This window comes from Aethalodelphis obliquidens, unplaced genomic scaffold (assembly GCF_003676395.1).
Source record: "Aethalodelphis obliquidens isolate GAN/ISIS:26980383/991018 unplaced genomic scaffold, ASM367639v1 scaffold7, whole genome shotgun sequence".
NCBI lineage: Eukaryota > Metazoa > Chordata > Mammalia > Artiodactyla > Delphinidae > Aethalodelphis > Aethalodelphis obliquidens.
This window is the reverse complement of record NW_020837951.1, coordinates 33,955,277-33,972,267: the sequence shown is the minus strand read 5'-3', so window position 1 is coordinate 33,972,267 and position 16,991 is coordinate 33,955,277. Positions and strand designations below refer to the sequence as shown.

Genomic DNA, 16,991 nt, shown 5'->3' with positions numbered 1-16,991 from the left:
AATGCTATGTCAATATTAGCTATTATTACCCTTTCGGTCTCAACTGTACTGTCTCCTCTTTCAGGAAAGCCTTTCCGGTCTACACTGTTTAGGACATTCCATCCCTTCAACTCCCCCTTGGTTATTCTCCATCTCGGGAGCCTGTGTGTGTTCTTCAGAGCAATTCTTATTTTATCATTATGTGTTTATTTACACTGACCTGTAAGCTCCATGAGGCAGGGACTCAGCTGCTTTTGCTTACACAGTTCCCCCAGCACCCAGCACAGGGCCTAGTGTACAGTAGGGCTCAGGAGAGAGGTGTTGAATGAATGAATGAGTTCAAATTAAATATATGCATAATGGATCTTACAGGCTTTTTCCTTCAAATATAAACTCCATGGGTACCAGTACCACATCTATCTAGTTCATCGTTATATCCCTATACCTCAAAAACCCTAGCATGTAGTAGGCACCTAGTAAAATATTTGTTGACTGAAAGCATTAATTCTAATTAATTAATGGGGTAATTAATTGTCTGTGTTCCACCTCTTCCATTCTCCTCACCCCCAAGAATGTCGACATGATGAGCCAAGGTCTGTGGCATTGATTTCTGTGTCCCTGTTGCAGTAGCACAATGCTGCACAGAGCAGCTGCCTGATAAATAACAAAATGGAAGAGCAAGCAGGTGTGGGCATTTCAGGGAGGACTTCTAGCCATCCCAGTGCCTGGAATTGAAGCCCAGTCCAGATTTTACTGAAAACTTGGAAGGTCAGGGAAGCCCAGGAGACATCTGGATTACAGAGCTTTGGAAGAATTGTGTGGTCTGAGGCACCCTGGCGCTGGCGGCAGGGGAAGGGGCCCTTGACCCTAAGGGCCGGGGGTGCCTGGCTGAGAGCGTAGGCACAAGATGGTTTTAAGCAAGGTACTTGTACCATGAGGAGTGATTTCTGTGCAGCAGGTGAAGATAATAAAATCTCTGGATTTCATGGGGCCTTAAAACTCCCACTATCCCCACTACACATGTGAAAAATGGGGAAACCAAGGCTGTGAGAGAGTCAGCAGCAGACCTGAGTGGACAGTTGGTGAGTCATTACTGACACCTGCTCCCTTGTGTGCCCATCCCCCTCCCAGGGGAGGAGCTGGAGATGAGATGGGGGAAGGGAATCTGGGTGATATATAAACCAGTCCTGCTTCCCCTTCGCAGAGCGCTGACCTGGCCCCAAGCCGGGAACAGCTCTCCAGACTCCCAGAGCCTGAGTGCCCTCGTGAAAAACCAGGCTGACCCAAGGAGGGTGGCTAGAATTTATTCTATTTTCATATTACGACAAGCCTAAAAGGTTTATCATCATCATCACCACCACCAGCATCATCATCATAAAATATTTACATGATGATTGTTGGAGTCCATGTATATTGAATAAGTACAGTCTCAACAGAGAGTTGGGGAAGGAGACCTTCCAGCTCTAACAGGCAGACGCAGGGCTGTTCAGTCCAGCTCTACTGAGCACTTGCCCCCCGCAGGGCCTAGAGCAAGCCTAGGCTGAGGGGAAATAGCATTTCAGGCACTACAAAACCCAGCAGGTTGTGGTAAGATCCATAAACTGGTACAAAGTCCTGAGGAATTTGGATTTTCCCTCACTCTCACTCAAGTGGGGGAATCAGAATAAAGTTCCATGCAGGGTATTTTCATTATACAGATTTGGCTGCATGTGCTGAAGAAACAAAATAAGAGAGACTTAAAATGGAAGTTTAGTTTTCTTTCACTTAGTAGAGCTGCAGGGTTAGGCATTCCAGGGCTTGTAAGACATCTTCCTTGGCATTAGGAATCAAGACCCTTTCCAGTTTTTCATTCTGCCATCCTTGTAATATATTCTTGTCCTCATGGTCCATCTAGCTGCTGAGGCTCCAGTCATCACACCCACATCCCAACTAGTAAGATGAAGGAAGGGAAGACGTCTGAGTCCCTCTTACAGTGTCTTAGAGTCACCACCCTCATGGAGGCACCTGCTGCAGGGGCATAATAAACCATAGGTCTTAAATATTTACTGAATGTTCATCCTAGTCACTGCATCAGTCATTTTCAGAGTTCATTTTCCTTTTAGCCATTTTGATTTGCTGTTTTCCAGATGCACCTCTGGTGAAGGTTATGATACATTTTCTCCCAGATCATTTTGCTGACTGTTCTGCTTGTATAGTAATTGATCTTTGCTGTAAACTATCTATTTATTTATTTATTTATTTTATAAATTTATTTGTTTATTTTTTGGCTGCGTTGGGTCTTCATTGCTTCACGCGGGCTTTCTCTAGTTGTGGCGAGCAGGGGCTGCTCTTCGTTGTGGTGCACGGGCTTCTCCTTGCGGTGGCTTCTCTTGTTGTGGAGCACGGGCTCTAGGCACGCAGCCTTCAGTAGTTGTGGCACACAGGCTCAGTCGTGTGGCTTGCAGGCTCTAGAGCACAGGCTCAGTAGTTGTGGTGCACAGGCTTAGTTGTTCCGTGGCATGTGAGATCTTCCCGGGCCGGGGCCTGAACCCGTGTCCCCTGCACTGGCAGGCGGATTCGTAACCACTGCACCACCAGGGAAGCCCCTGTAAACAATCTAAATAACTAAACAAAGTAATACTCTCTGCAGAGAGGTAGGCACTGATCCCATTTTAGTGAATATCCTTCTGAACATTGCTCTTCCCACCCCTCCCCACCTCTGGTCCAAGTCACTGTCATCTCTCATGTGGACTTTTGAAGGAACCTCCTAACCATCTCCTGGCTTCCAACCTGGCCCAATGCAGGCTATTCTCAATCAGTAGCCAAAATGAGCAGGTTTTTAAAAATTGAAGTAAAATTCACATAACATAATGTTAAGTATTTTCAAGTGAACAATTCAGTGGCATTTAGTACACACACAATGTTGTGCAACTACCATCTCTATCTAGATCCAAAACATTTTCATCACTCCAAAATAAAACCCTGTGCCCAGTAAGCAGTCACTCCCCATGCCCCTCGCTCCCAACCCCTGGCAACCACCAGTCTGTTTCTATGGATTTACCTATTCCGGATATCTCCTATAAATTAAATCATATAATATGTGACTTTGCGTGTCTGGCTTCTTTCACTTAGAATATTATTTTCGAGACTCATTCATTCCCTTTCATTACTGAATAATATTCCACAATTTGTCTATTGACAAACATTTTGGTGGTTTCCACTTTTTGGCTGTTGTGGTTAGTGGTGCTGTGAATATTCCTATACAAGTATTTGTCTGGGTAACTTTTAGGTATATACCTAGGAGTGGAATTGCTGGATCATATGGTACTTCTGTGTTTAATTTTTTGAAGAACTGCCGAACAGTTTTCCCAAGCAGCTGCACCCTTTTACATTCCCATCAGCAATATATGAGGGTTCCAATTTCTCCACATCCTTGCCAACATTTGTTATTTTCCATTTTGGTTTTTGGTTTATGTTATAGCCATTATCATGGTCGTGAAGTGGTATCTCATTGTGGTTTTGATTTGCATTTGTCTAATGACCAATGACGTTGAGCATCTTGTCATGTGCTTGGCCATCTGTACAGTTGACTCTCCATATCCGCAGGTTCCATATCCACGGATTCACCCAACTGGGGATCAAAAGTATTCAGAAAAATTCCGCACAGTTTAAAAAGGCAAAACTTGAATTTGCTGCGCACTGGCAACTATTTACATAGAATTCACATCGTATTAGGTATTATACGTAACCGAGAGATGATCTAAAGTATACAGGAGGATGTGTGTAGGTTATATGCAAATACTATACCATTTTATATAAGGGACTTGAGCATCCAATCCCCCTCAGATACCTAGAGGCAATTGTATACCCTCTTTGGAGAAATGTCTTTAAGTCCTTTGCCCATTTTTAAATTGGGTTGTTTTTCTTTTTGTTGTTGAGTTGTAAAAGTTCTTTATATATTCTGAATACTAGACCCTATCAGGTATATGATTTGTAAATATTTTCTCCTCTTCTGTATGTTATCTTCCCACTTTCTTGATAATGTCCTTTGATACACAAAAGTTTTATTTTGGTTAAGTTCAATTGATCTGTTTTTCTTTAGTTGCTTATTCTTTTGTTGTCATATCTAGGAGTACTTTGCCAAATCTAAGGTCATAAAGATTTACACTTATGTTTTCTTCTAAGAATTTTATAATTTTAGGTATTATATTTAAATCATTGATCCATTTCCAGTTGGTTTTTGTGTATGGTATGAGATAGGGGTCCAGCTTTATCTTTCTGCATGTGGATATCCAGTTGTCCCACACCACTTCTTGAAGAAACTATTCTTTCCCCATTCAATGGACTTGGCACCCTTGTCAAAAATCAATTTGCCATAGATGTATAGGTTTATTTCTGGACTCTCAATTCTATTCCATTTTTTTTATATATGTCTATCCTTATGTCAGTGTCACACTGTTTAACTTTGTAGTAAGTTTTGAAATCAGGAAGTCTGAGTCCTCCAACTTTGTTTTTTATCAACATTGTTTTGGTTATTTGGAGCCCCTTACAATTCCATATGAATTTGAGGACTGGCTTTTCCATTTCCAAAATAAAGGAGGAGGACCACTGGAATTTTGATAAGGACAGCGTTGAATCTGTAGATTGCTTTGGGCAATATTGCCATTTTAATATTGTCTTCCAATCCATGAACTTGGGATATCTTTCTGTTTATTTAGGTCTTCTTTCATTTCTTTCAACAATGTTTTATAGTGTTCCATGCACAAGTCTTTCACCTCCTTGGTTAAATTTATTCCTACGTATTTTATTCTTTTGGATTGTATTGTAGATGAAATTATTTTCCTAATTTCCCTTTCAGATTGTTATTTGCTGGTGTACCCCACTTATTTGTATATGTTAACCTTGTACCCTGTATTTTTTTGTGTGTGTGGAACATTTTCTGCATATAACATCATGTCATCTGCGAACAGAGATCATTTTACTTCTTCCTTTCCAGTCTGGATGCCATGTATTTCTTTTTCTTGTCCATTTGCTCTGACTAGAACTTTCAATACACAGTTGGGTAGGAGCAATGAAAGCAGGCATCCTTGTCTTGTTGCTGGTCTGAGGAGCTCATTTCCTCACTCTGTCAGGGCCCAGCTCACAGGTCATCTTCCCTGACCATGCTACCCAAGAGAGCAGAGCCCACCTCACCCACACCCCAGCCTGGAACTTCCTAGTCTTTTGCTTGGCTTTATTTTCCTTTGTGATTCTTAGTACTCTCTGGTATCTTTACATGTTTGTATATTATCTGTCTTCTTTCACTAAACTGTACACTGTTCACTGCTGTCCCCCTAGCGCCAAGAAAGGTGCTGGGCACATAGGAAGTATTCAGTAAATATGTGTTGCATGGATAAATATATATTGATATATGTGCAATTTTCATAAATGGAATTAAATAATTCATGCTATTTTGTAAACTTGCTTTTTCACACAAGATTTTGTCTTGGGCATTTTCCTTTCATAGTAAGTAGAGATCTCCACCATCCTTTATCATAATAACTGCTAGAACACCATCGTGGGGATGCCCCATAATTTCTTTAATAATCCCTCTTGGTGCACACTGCAGCGACCGACCAACCTCTTTGCTCTCTCGTTCAATTATGAGTCTGACACTGTAAAAATATAGTGTCCCAAGAGACATTATATTTTCTCCCTATGCCTCTTTTAATAATCTGAGTGTATTTTATTTATTTGGTTTAGAAATGTTTCTAAATTTTCCTCTCATACCAGAACGCTTGTTTAGAGTATTCCAGACCCTGGCATTTTATTATATTTTTCTTTTGTATCTTTTCCTACTTACAGATTGTTAAAATTAATAACCAATGTTTTCAGTAGTGAGCAGTCTCCCTTGACCAAGTTATAAAGTTCTTTTCAAACATGCAGGGTGCTTTGTTGGAGATCTCTGACTCCCTTTCTTTGGACAAGTTTGGCACCGGGTCCCCAGAGGGAGAAGTTTTAATGGAATCTCGGCATCGAGGGATCCACAGGGCTTTGAGACGGTCCACCCAGGGCCCCAGTGCAGCTGCACTCCCTGTAATGGGCGCCCCGTGTGTTTTCAGGAAAAGTCTGGGTCCCCAAGCAGAAGCCGATGGACCCCGTGCTGGAAAGTGTGACACTGGAGCCAGAGCTGGAGGAGGCCCTGGCAAATGCCTCGGATGCGGAACTCTGTGACATCGCAGGTAAGAGGCGTTCCTGATGCTTCCCCACGTCCTCCAGAAGCGTTTGACCCACGTCTGCAGGCGAGCCTTGGACGGTTTATTTCAACATAAACACCCTCTCTGTTTCTAACAAGGACTAGAGCAGATGGAACTCTATTATTAAAAACCGAAATGAGTAAAATGGAGATAAAACCAAAACCCTTCCCACCACGGAGCCAGCTGTTGCTGCCATGAGACCCCATCCCAGAGGGTTGTGCAAGGCAGCCGGGGCCCTTCACCAGCCACGGCATCAAATCCTGCTCAGGCCGCTTGGGAAGAGAGGATAGAGGGGGGAAGACAGAGGGCTGCCGGCATCTCAGGTCCAGGAGGCTCACAGAGGGCTGGAGCAAGTCATCTGATTTTCCCATTTTGCACAGCTCGGAGAGCCGGGCTTGGAGGCGATCACCCCATATCTCATATTTGTACGACACCCTCCATCTTCATGTGTGTTTCCATGTGATCTTCACAAACAGCCCCTAAAACTCCAGAAGGTGGCCTGATATCCAGAGCTTTCTGCCACCTGCTCTTTTCCCCTTTTTACTGTCTGGTCCCCGTCCCACTCGCCCATGTCCCTTCCCCACGGGGGGTCAGGCTCTGGCCACAGTGTGCCCACCACCATGCTGTGCTCCCTGGCCCAGTGAGGTAGCTGGTCTTTTTCTTTTGCAGCCTTGGGGGCTACTAACCCTCACCCAGATGATGACAGGAGTGTGGATGGGGTAGGGAGAGACTCAAGGCAAGTGGGAAGGGGAGAGGAAAGACAGGGTCAACTGTGAGGTCAAGGGAGGAGCCCAGACCTGGCTCCAGAGACTAAGTGGACGTTGGTGCCATTGATGACGGTGCGTTAGTCTGCTCAGGCTGCCCTAACGAAATACCACAGCCTGGTGCCTTAAATAACAGAAATGTATTTTCTCAATAGTTCTGGAGGTTGGATGTCCAAGATCAAGGTGTCCATAGTCTTGGTTTCCTCTGAGCCCTCTCTCCTTGATTGCAGATGACCGTATCTCATGGTGTCCCTCTGTGCATGTGTCCCCTTGTGTCCCTTTGTGTGTCCTAATCTCCTTCTTGTAAGTACACCAGACAGATTGGATTAGGACCCACCCTAACAGGCTCATTGACACTTAATCACTTCTTTAAAGACCTTATCTCCAAATATAGTTACAGATTCTAAGGTATTAGAAATTACTTTATTCAACATATTGGAGGGACAAATCAGGACAAAATCAACAATTTTGGAGGGACACAGTTCAACCATAACAGTGGGGAGGAGAAGGTGTAGGGGAAATACGGAGTTCAGTTTGGGACCTTTAGAGTTCAGGGTGCCTGTGGGCCACCCAATCAAGGGCAGTTGTACATGAAAGGCTTTATTTTTAAAATTATTCATTTATTTATTTATTTTTCGCTGCGTTGAGTCTTCGTTGCTGTGCGCAGGCTTTCTCTAGTTGCAGCAAGCGGGGGCTACTCTTCGTTGCGGTGCGTGGGCTTCTCACTGCGGTGGCTTCACTTGTTGCAGAGCACAGGCTCTAGGCACGCGGGCTTCAGTAGTTGTGGCTCGCGGGCTCTGGAGTGCAGGCTCAGTAGCTGTGGCGCATGGGCTTAGTTACTCCACAGCATGTGGGATCTTCCCGAACCAGGGATTGAACCCATGTCCCCTGCATTGGCAGGTGGATTCTTAACCACTGTGCCACCAGGGAAGTCCCTACATGAAAGTCTTGAGTTCTGCAAGGGGTCCACGCTGGAGATAGAGAGGTGGGTGTCATTAGCATCATCAAGTTCCAGGCAGAGGTCCTGGCCTGGCAGTAGTGGGGACCCGGGGCTCTGGAGGCAAGGGCCCTTGGGAGAGGAGTGGAAATGGGGTGAACATAGCCACAGTGGAGGCCAGGTAGCCACACATGGACTGGGAACCAACGGCCAAATCAAGATGGGCAGAGCCTAACGCAAGAGCTAGGGAGACAGAATGAGGGTTCAGGGCTGGCCGGGAGACTCAGGGGTGAAGCCAGAGGCCAGGTGAGCCCGCCAGTGCCAGGAAACTCAGCCGGCCGCAGTGTCTTCTGCTTCTCACGTCCTCCTGCTTCTCGTGGGTGTTGTGCACCAGTCCTGATGACATGCTTAGGAAAGAGGAAGAAGGGGCACCAAAGCCAGGTTGCGGGGCCTAAGGAGTGAAAAAGGAGAGCCAATGTGTAGACCCTCGGTCCAGACAACCCTTTCCTAAGGAGACAGAACATTTGGGAAAGGACAAAGGGCAGTGGCTTAAAGGGTGTCAGGGCTGAGAGAGAAAGGTGTTCATTTTCACCATGAAGTACACAGCAGTGAGGAGGTCACCTGGGTGGACATGGAGCACTTAGCTCAGGATACTCAGCTGGTTTGCTCGTCAGAAACCACACAATGTGCATTAGATCCACATAAGGCTCGGGTGTTTTGACGGAACTGTCTGCCTGATGCGGGGTCCCCTTGAGTTCCGGTTAATCTGTGCAGCTGGGCGGTGGGTGAGTGACATGGTTGTCCAGCATCTCCACACTGACTCACCCCAAGGGCTGTTTTTATCCTGGTCCTTCTCCGATCACCCTCCATGACGTCACTCCAGCCCAGAGGGATTATCAAATGACTCTGCTGTCAGTGCCAAAACAGGGCTGCAATGTTGTGCTGAACTTCTGGGTTGATATCTTGAAACTGTTCCTCTTTATTTGTATTGGCGTGACTAATTATTAGTATCTGTGCATGATACCATACGCTTCCGCTGTCCGGAAAGGGGAGGGGTGCTGCGAGGCGACACCAGTGTTCACTGGCTAACCTTGGACACGTGTCACTGTATGTCAGCCGTTTGCAAGGTGGCAGTGGAAGGAGGCGCGGAACATTTGTTGACCACCTATGTCCCAGCTGCTGTGGGAGTTGTTTTCCATACCTTGCTGCATTTGTTGACCACAGCAATCCTATGAAGTGAGTTTTATTGATGTCCCCATTTTTTAGAGAGGGGAAGTCGGCACAGTGAGGTTATCCTTGCCCACGGGGTTTGAACCCAGGCAGCTTGGTCCCACTCACAGCATCAGCACCCAGCACAACCTGGATAAAACCCTCCAGGGTAGGGGAATGGAAACAGAGTGGTGAGAGGGGGTGCATGGCAGAGTCTCACAGAGTCGGCCTGGGGAGGATGGGGCCGAATTAGGAAAGTCTCCGGATGTCGTGCAAAAGCATTGACACCCGTGCCTGGGGGAGTGTTGGAAGAGGCCGGATGAAAGCAGGGGCTTGGGCAGAGAGGCGGTGGTGTTCGGAGGACGAGGGGATGTAGGAGGCAGGCCCCAGGTAAGGCCAAGGGCTGAGGTGGACTGCGTCTGGAACGTGGCTCCGAGAGACCAGCTGTTCCTAGAGCTGGGTCAGAGACCAAGAGGCTGAGATGACGAGACGACGGCAGGCTTTCTGGCCTGAGGCATCAGAAAACAGAGCTGGGTGCCTGCAAGGATGCAAGGAATCAGTCAGTTTGAGAGACGGAGGCGCTGGAGGCAGGACATCTTGTCGGAGTGCTGGGTGTGTTGGTGGGAGTAGCTGGAGCCCCGAGTGGATGACTCATTAGGGAAAGAAGAGGAGGGTGCGCTGGGCACAGGGTCTTCAGGTCATCTCTGCTCCCCACAACTCAACTCCCAGGCAGAGCATTTCCATTAACTAAGCCTCCGATTGCTCTGGACCAATCGTAAGAAAGCGGCCCGGTTCCTGCCCTCGAGGAGCTGAGGTTAAACAAACACTGAGGCCAACGTGGAAGGACAAGTGGGAGTGAGTGTCGGAGGGAGAAAGGGCCGAGTGAGGTGGTGGGGCTGCAAGATGAGAGTGGGGACTGAAGCTGAGACGAAAGGAGGAAGAGTAGAGGTGAACTAGGCGGGGAGACGCATCCCAGCGGAAGAGGGTTCAAGCCCTGGTCCGGGAAGATCCCACGTGCCGCGGAGCAACTAAGCCCGTGCGCCACAACTACTGAGCCCATGTGCCACAACTACCGAAGCCCGCGTGCCTAGAGCCCGTGCTCCACAAGAGAAGTCACCGCAATGAGAAACCCACGCACCACAACGAAGAGTAGCCCCTGCTCGCCACAACTAGAGAAAGCCCACACACAGCAACGAAGACCCAATGCAGCCAAAAATAAATAAATAAAAATAAATAAATTTATTTTTTAAAAAAAGAATGAAGCAGCAAGCAATGTTGATGTGCTCTTTTTCTCTATCACTCACTCCTGGTGACATGGAGTGTGCAAAACCAAGCAAGGATAAGGTCATGGTTTGGTGCTTAGGGCGGGAGAGGAAATACTGGCTTCAGAGCCACCAAGCATTCTGCTCAGCAGTGGAGATTTAGCGTGGCCTCTCCCCTTCCTCCTTCCCTCCCCTTTTCCCTCCCTCCTTCCCTCCTTCCTTCTTAGAACTCTAATCTCTGGACTGCAAAGTCGTCTTATTTCTTCTCAGGGCCCCTATTGATATACATTACCTTCTAGAATATACTGTTATCTGTCCTTAGAATTCTGAAGTTGAGGACAAGTTTTAGAACTTTAGACCTGTTGGTGACCTAGTGTGTAGAGGTGTGGGTGGGGACACTAACTTAGAAGCCAGGAGGGTCCTCACCGAACGGTCTTTGACCAACCATTTCCCTCCTGAGCCTGCTGGAAAAGTGGGGACCGACAGTAACTACCCTGGATGCTTGCTGTAAAAATCAAACAGCGTAAGAAGATGAGAAATTGCCATGTGGCTATTAAGTCCCATGTGAAGGTAAGAGATCATCCTTCAAATATAGTCCATTTTACAGGTGAGAACACCGAGGACCCAAAGTAGAAGTGACCTGGACAGGGTTACCCAGCAAATTAGTACCGAGGCCCAGACTGGAGCCCAGGTCTCCTTCCTCTGTCCCCCAGCACTTCCTTGTAACCTTCCTGCCTCTGCCCTCTCTTTCTGGACCATTACAAGAAGCTATTGTCCAAGCACAAAATGCATTTTCCGTTTTCCACCTCTCTGTACACTCTAAGCAAGACCAGCCAGCCATATGAGGTTACATCTTTCCTACGACTCCAGCAACCTTTCCAAACTGTTTTTGCAAACCTCGAATCCCAGCAGCATCCCAGAACCACCACCAAAGCCGCTCTCCGTATGGGAGCTGGAAGAGAAGGTGACTCCAGGTGATGTGATTCACCTGCTGCTGACGCAGGCTTCAGCTCCCTCCGCCCACAGAAACGCAGCCTAAATTAAAGCCCAGAGAGCTCAAAACAGTGCAGATGCCTCTCTCCTTACCAGTTCTCCTTAGCGATGAGCAGGCAAGTCTAATTTTAGCAGAGAAGACTCTTAGAATGTGAGAAACAGAAGGTACTTTGAGATCATCTTGTCTTGTGGTTTGTAGCTCCCACTAAGCATCAAAAATCATCCAAGGAGATTAAAAATACATCTCCAGAGATTCGAATCAGTTTGTTCAGGAGGAGCACTGGTATTGTCGTAAAGCTCGCGGGTAATTTGTATATGCAGCCATGATTGAGAACCAATGGTCTGGTCTCACCCCTCATTGTACAGAGGAGGCTGAAGCCCAGAGAAGGGAGGGGACTTACCCAAGGTCACACAGCATCAGGGGCAGAGTCAGGGCTGGAACTTGGTTCTCTTGAGTCTTCACTAAAGGCTCGCTGTTGTCTCTCTAACTAGAAATCGTGTCTAATGAAATGGCCAGGGGAATTTTTTTTAATGAGAAAATGTTTACCAAATACCATCTTCTGGAAGAGGTAGAAGAGAGATAATATTCTTCCCTGACCTCCAGAAGCCCACAGTCCAGTAGGGGAAGCATGCATGTACCCAGAGAGCTCTAACACTGTGTTGACTAAGTACTGTGATAAGGACACCAGGTGCTGTGAGAGAGCTACAGAGAGAGACGGTGGAATCCAGGAGGTCTCCCTGGGGGAGGAAGCATTATTCCAAACTTAAAGGATGGGGAGGTAGAGTTGTTAGATCAAATATAGTATGCTCAGTTGGATCTGAATTTCAGATAAATGATGAATAAGTTTCTAATATAAGAAGGTCTCAAATACTGAATGGGATGTACTTACACTAGAACATTTTTCATTGTTTATCTGAAATTACAGTTTAACTGGGTATCCTGTATTTTTATTTGCTAAATCTCAAAACTCTCCCGGGGGGCATTTCAGCAGTGGGCAGTGCAGATGGACAGAGGATTGCCAGCAGACAGGCAGCATAGGCAGAAGCAGGAGCATCTACTGAGCAGTGACCATTTGTGTCGCCGGAGCAGAAAGGGCGTGGGCAAAGGCCAAGGCTATTGAAGCAGGGCCAGCCCCGGGGAGGGCCAGTGAAGCCAGACTCTGGAGTCACAAGGCACCGTCCTCATGGTCCTGCACGCCCATCCTTCCCCTCTAGTCAGTGCTCCACATTCAGCCTGATAACAGTCACAGAACTTGAGTCAGACCATCTCACTCCCTGCTCAGGCCATGCCTAGAAAAAGACATCTGAGCTCCTTACCTGGACCTAGAAGACCCTGTAGGATGTGGCCTTGCCTATTTGAATAAAATCTACTCCCAAGGGTTGTTGTGAAGATTAAGGGGGATGGCATTAGGCAGTGTTCTCAACCTCGGCTGCCCGGTGAAACCACCTGGGGAGCTTTAAAAAAGGCAGATGCCTGGCCCCAGCCCAGGGATTGTGGTTTAATTGGTCTGGGGGAGTCCTGGGCATCAGGAGTTTCAAAAGAGTCCCAGTGATTCCGATGCACAACCAGACTGAGTGTCACTGATGTACAGTGTACTCTCTAGCCCGACATAAGCATTTGGTGAGGACGTGTTGCCCTCTGCCACATGTCCAACTTCATCTCTATCCATCTTCAGCTTCCCCCTCCCTCCCTGGCCTTCCACTCCCCAAGCCTAGGGCTTCCCACCCACCATCCCTCTGCCCAGAATGTTCTACCTCCTTTCTCTTAACCTGGCCAACATCTATATTCATCTCTCTCATCCCAAGTTTCTCTGTTCTCTTCTCCCAGAACACACTGAACTTTTTCTTTACAACACTTAGCATACTCTGCACTTACGTTTTTAATTGTGTGGGTACCTGCTTAGTTTCTCATTCCCAGCAGACTGTAACCTACATGGCAGAGCCCCTGTCTTTCTTGTTCCTCACCGTCCCCACCCCCCTGGAGCTGGACACATGATGCTGGCACTCGGTAAATGTCGAACAAATGAATGGATCAAAGAATGACTGATCACGGGGGGATGTGGTTAGGTTTGCCTTTCCAGAGAGATCTTTCTGGCTGCTCTGTGCTGAATGCTGGTGGGGGAAGATAGGAAGAGACTGAGGCCAGAGTACCAGTGATTCCACAGCTGTGATAATACAGACGAGAACTGATAGGGCCTTAACCAGGACAGAGGTGATGGAGTGCGAGGTGGGACAGATGAGAGGCTCTGTATAGGAGGGTGAGGATTTAGGGGAAGGGCTGCCATGTGACTGAGGGTCTACCCCGAGGGACAGGCAGCATGACCAGATGGAACATGAGCCAAAGGAAGAGGCTGTTGTCGGGAAAGAGGAGTTCCGTTTTGGCCGAGTTGGGTTGGACGTGCCAGTGGGACATCAGAGGGACATCTAGGAATCTGAGGCCAGGGACACAGAAACCTAGGCTGGGGATGGAGATTCGAGAGTCATGTCAATAGAGGCAAGAGTAAAAACCAAATAAAATTTAAAAGTTTACCTGCAAGTGTTTCTTGCCATTTCTGTGAGCAAAACTTCCTGGGGCATGGAATGTCCGTGCCCAGAAGCCTCTCTGTCTGAGAGGCGTGTCATGGGCCCTTCGTGTCCCCGCAGCTATCCTGGGCATGCACACGCTCATGAGCAACCAGCAGTACTACCAGGCCTTGGGCAGCAGCTCCATCGTGAACAAGGAGGGACTCAACAGTGAGTACGGGCACCCCTCCCTGCCCCCAGCGAGGGCACCTTGGAAGTGAGGGGTCCTCCCACGTCTTGCTGCCTCTGCCCGCTCTCTGGCTCACTGCAGAAGATTTCGAATTCTATAAAGCCAAATCTATCCACTTTTTCCTTTTACTCTCCTGGGATTTTGTGACGTATTTACGAAGACCCTCCCCATCCCAGTATTAACAAAACGTCCTCCTGTATTTTCTTCTGTAAGTCTTAGAGGTTTACTTCTTATATTCAACTTCTTAATCCTCCTAGAGTTCCTGTTTGTGTGTGGTGTGAGATGAGATTGAACTTTCATTTTTTTAAATCAATATCCTGCTGTCCCAACACCACTCTGTGTAAAGTTCATCCTTTCACCTCTGGTTTGGAACTCCACCTTGATCATAAATGTCCATGTGTCCACTTGGGTCTGTCTCCGGATGCCTCTCCTGCCCCACGAGTCTCCTTGTCCTTTCCTGTGCCAATATTGCATTGTCTGAATTGCTCCGCTGCATTGTTCCAAGCTGGCATTTTGGCCCCAAAGAGAAACGAGGGCACCCAACGCGCAATTATCCCTCCCTCTGGAAGGCCTACACATTTCCTTCCCATCCAGGCTTCATTTTACCCTCACAAGAGCCCACTGGGTAGAACGACTCGTTCACATTCTACAGATGAGGACACCAAGGTTCAGACGGTTTAGCGAATTCACCCAGTTGTTGCAGGACGGCAGAGGCAGAGTCCAAGTAGGGCCCAGACTCCTGGCCCCGCCCATTTCCCCCCCCCTCCCCCATAGCCCCTGAGATGCCCAGCCTTCCGTGTCCCTGAGCTCTGCTGCCGCTTCCTTCCGGTGTCCTTATGTCGAGGGAGAGTGACGCCCCGTCTCTGTGAGCCACCCGCCTGTTGTTGGTCACTCTAGGTGTGATCAAACCTACACAATACAAGCCTGTGCCTGATGAAGAACCAAATGCAACAGACTTGGATGAAACGCTGGAGCGGATAAAGAGCAACGACCCCAAACTTGAAGAGGTCAACCTCAACAACATCCGGGTGAGGTTAACCCCTTTGACTCCACTTGCCCTGCTGGGGGGAGGCAGGGAAGCCATGTCTAGTGACACCCAGACCCAGATGGCCCGGTCCTGGCTGTGCGGAGACAGCAGGGTCCTGCTTGGACTCTGGGTGCTTCTGGATCAGGAATAGAGGGAGGATAGTGTAAACTAGCACAGCCCATGGTCCTGGTTTCTTCTGGGGACTGACATCAGACCCAGATGTTCACCACAGGCCAACCCAGCTTTGGCTCTGGAAACCCGCCACCCTATTCAAAACACTGAGAGCTTCTCTGAGATAAAATCGTGAGTCAGACACATACGGCCGCACGGGATCCCGAGGCTGGAAAAGCCCAGGGCCCACCAGGTTCATGGGGTAACCAAGCCCGGGGAGGGACCTAGCCCTGAACCAGTGTAGCTGCACATATTCAGCCTCATTCTGCAACCTTAGAAGGGAACTGTCAGCCCAAATGTCCAAAGACATATTCTAAGCCGTCGGCCCACACCTCTCCAGACCTTTCCTGTGTGACCACTAAGGGCAGAGCGGGGATGGATGGACAGGCAGTCCTACCCTGGACAGGCTGCAGGAGGAATTCAGAAGCAGGCCCAGCTGCCTGCCCACCTGCTCAGCCCAGGGACCAGAGGGATTAGTTCTCGGGGGGTGTGGATGTAAGATAAGAAGTGGGCCCCTCACTCCCCGGCTCCCCTTTCCTTTCTTCTCCACTTTCTTTAAGTGGCTGCCAGCCCCACGGCACGATCAGATCGGAACCCTGCGCCCGCAGTGTTCTCCTGCACCTGGCCTTCCCCTGCTCTGCTCCCACGGGGGCTAAAGTGACACTCTGAAATAAGAGATCCGTTCAAACACAGCCAGGCTCTCTCTCTCGGGCGCCTCCGCTGTCTGCCGTGTGCACAGTGGGAGACGCTGGCACAATTCAGAGCCGTGCACCCTGGCAGTGCGTACCAGGAGGCATGGGGGTGTGGAACCTGGCCACGGCCCTGTGTCTTCACCGTGAGGCCTCAGGCAAGGGCTCGGCCCTCTCCAGGCCTCAGTTTCCCCTCTGCACGTGAGGCAGTTGGACTAGGTCAGTGGTTTTCCCTTGAGGAGATTAAAAAATAACTATATGCCAATGCCCGGTCCCTCTCCCCGCAGAGAGTCTGATCTTATTGGTCCGGGGCAGGCCTGTGCATCAGCACTTTGTGAAAGTTCCCCAGGCACCTCTGATGTGTGGCAGGGCTGAGATCCCCTGGGACAGATGTCTCTTAAAGATCACCTAGGGCCATGCCACACCTTAGTTTTCCAGAAACAAACCCAGAGAGGAGCAGAGACTTCCCCAGCGTCACACAGTGAGTCAGAAACATTGCCAGTGCTGGGGCGGAGGCCTCTCCCACACCCCCAGACCTGAGCTCTCACCACAGCACTCTTCTGCATCCTTTGCTTGATGTATTCCTCCTCCTCCGGTCTCCACATGTACAAAGAGACAATTACAGGTCCTGTTTGAAATTTTCAGGGAGGATTTTCTCAATCTGTTCACCCAAAAGTTCTCCTCCAATCTCAGCCATTTGGGGCAAAGCAGGAACCCTTTGCCCATTCAACTTTTTTGGTCAGAGACTTGCAGGGAATCAGGTTGCACGTGTGAGAGAGCTGCTGCCCCCATCTCTCTGCCCTACCCGCCCCTGACAGGGGCTGCTGGTCACTGCTTGCCTTTCTCTCTGCAGAATATCCCCATACCCACTCTCAAGGCGTATGCAGAAGCCCTGAAAGAGAACTCGTATGTGAAGAAGTTCAGCATCGTGGGGACACGGAGCAATGACCCCGTGGCATTTGTATGTACCTTTCTGATCTGCTGCATTGAGGG

The 16,991-nt window shown here is 48.4% G+C and overlaps 1 protein-coding gene across 1 annotated transcript in view; it reads left to right on the top strand.

Moving 5' to 3' along the window:
• TMOD1 (tropomodulin 1) overlaps positions 1-16,991 on the top strand; it is an 80,815-nt gene that overhangs the window by 41,491 nt on the left and 22,333 nt on the right. Inside the window, exons 4-7 of the mRNA XM_027105424.1 lie at positions 6,060-6,179; positions 14,003-14,092; positions 15,009-15,139; positions 16,852-16,959. Coding sequence (XP_026961225.1) covers positions 6,060-6,179; positions 14,003-14,092; positions 15,009-15,139; positions 16,852-16,959 — 449 coding nt within the window. The remainder of the gene's footprint in view (positions 1-6,059; positions 6,180-14,002; positions 14,093-15,008; positions 15,140-16,851; positions 16,960-16,991) is intronic.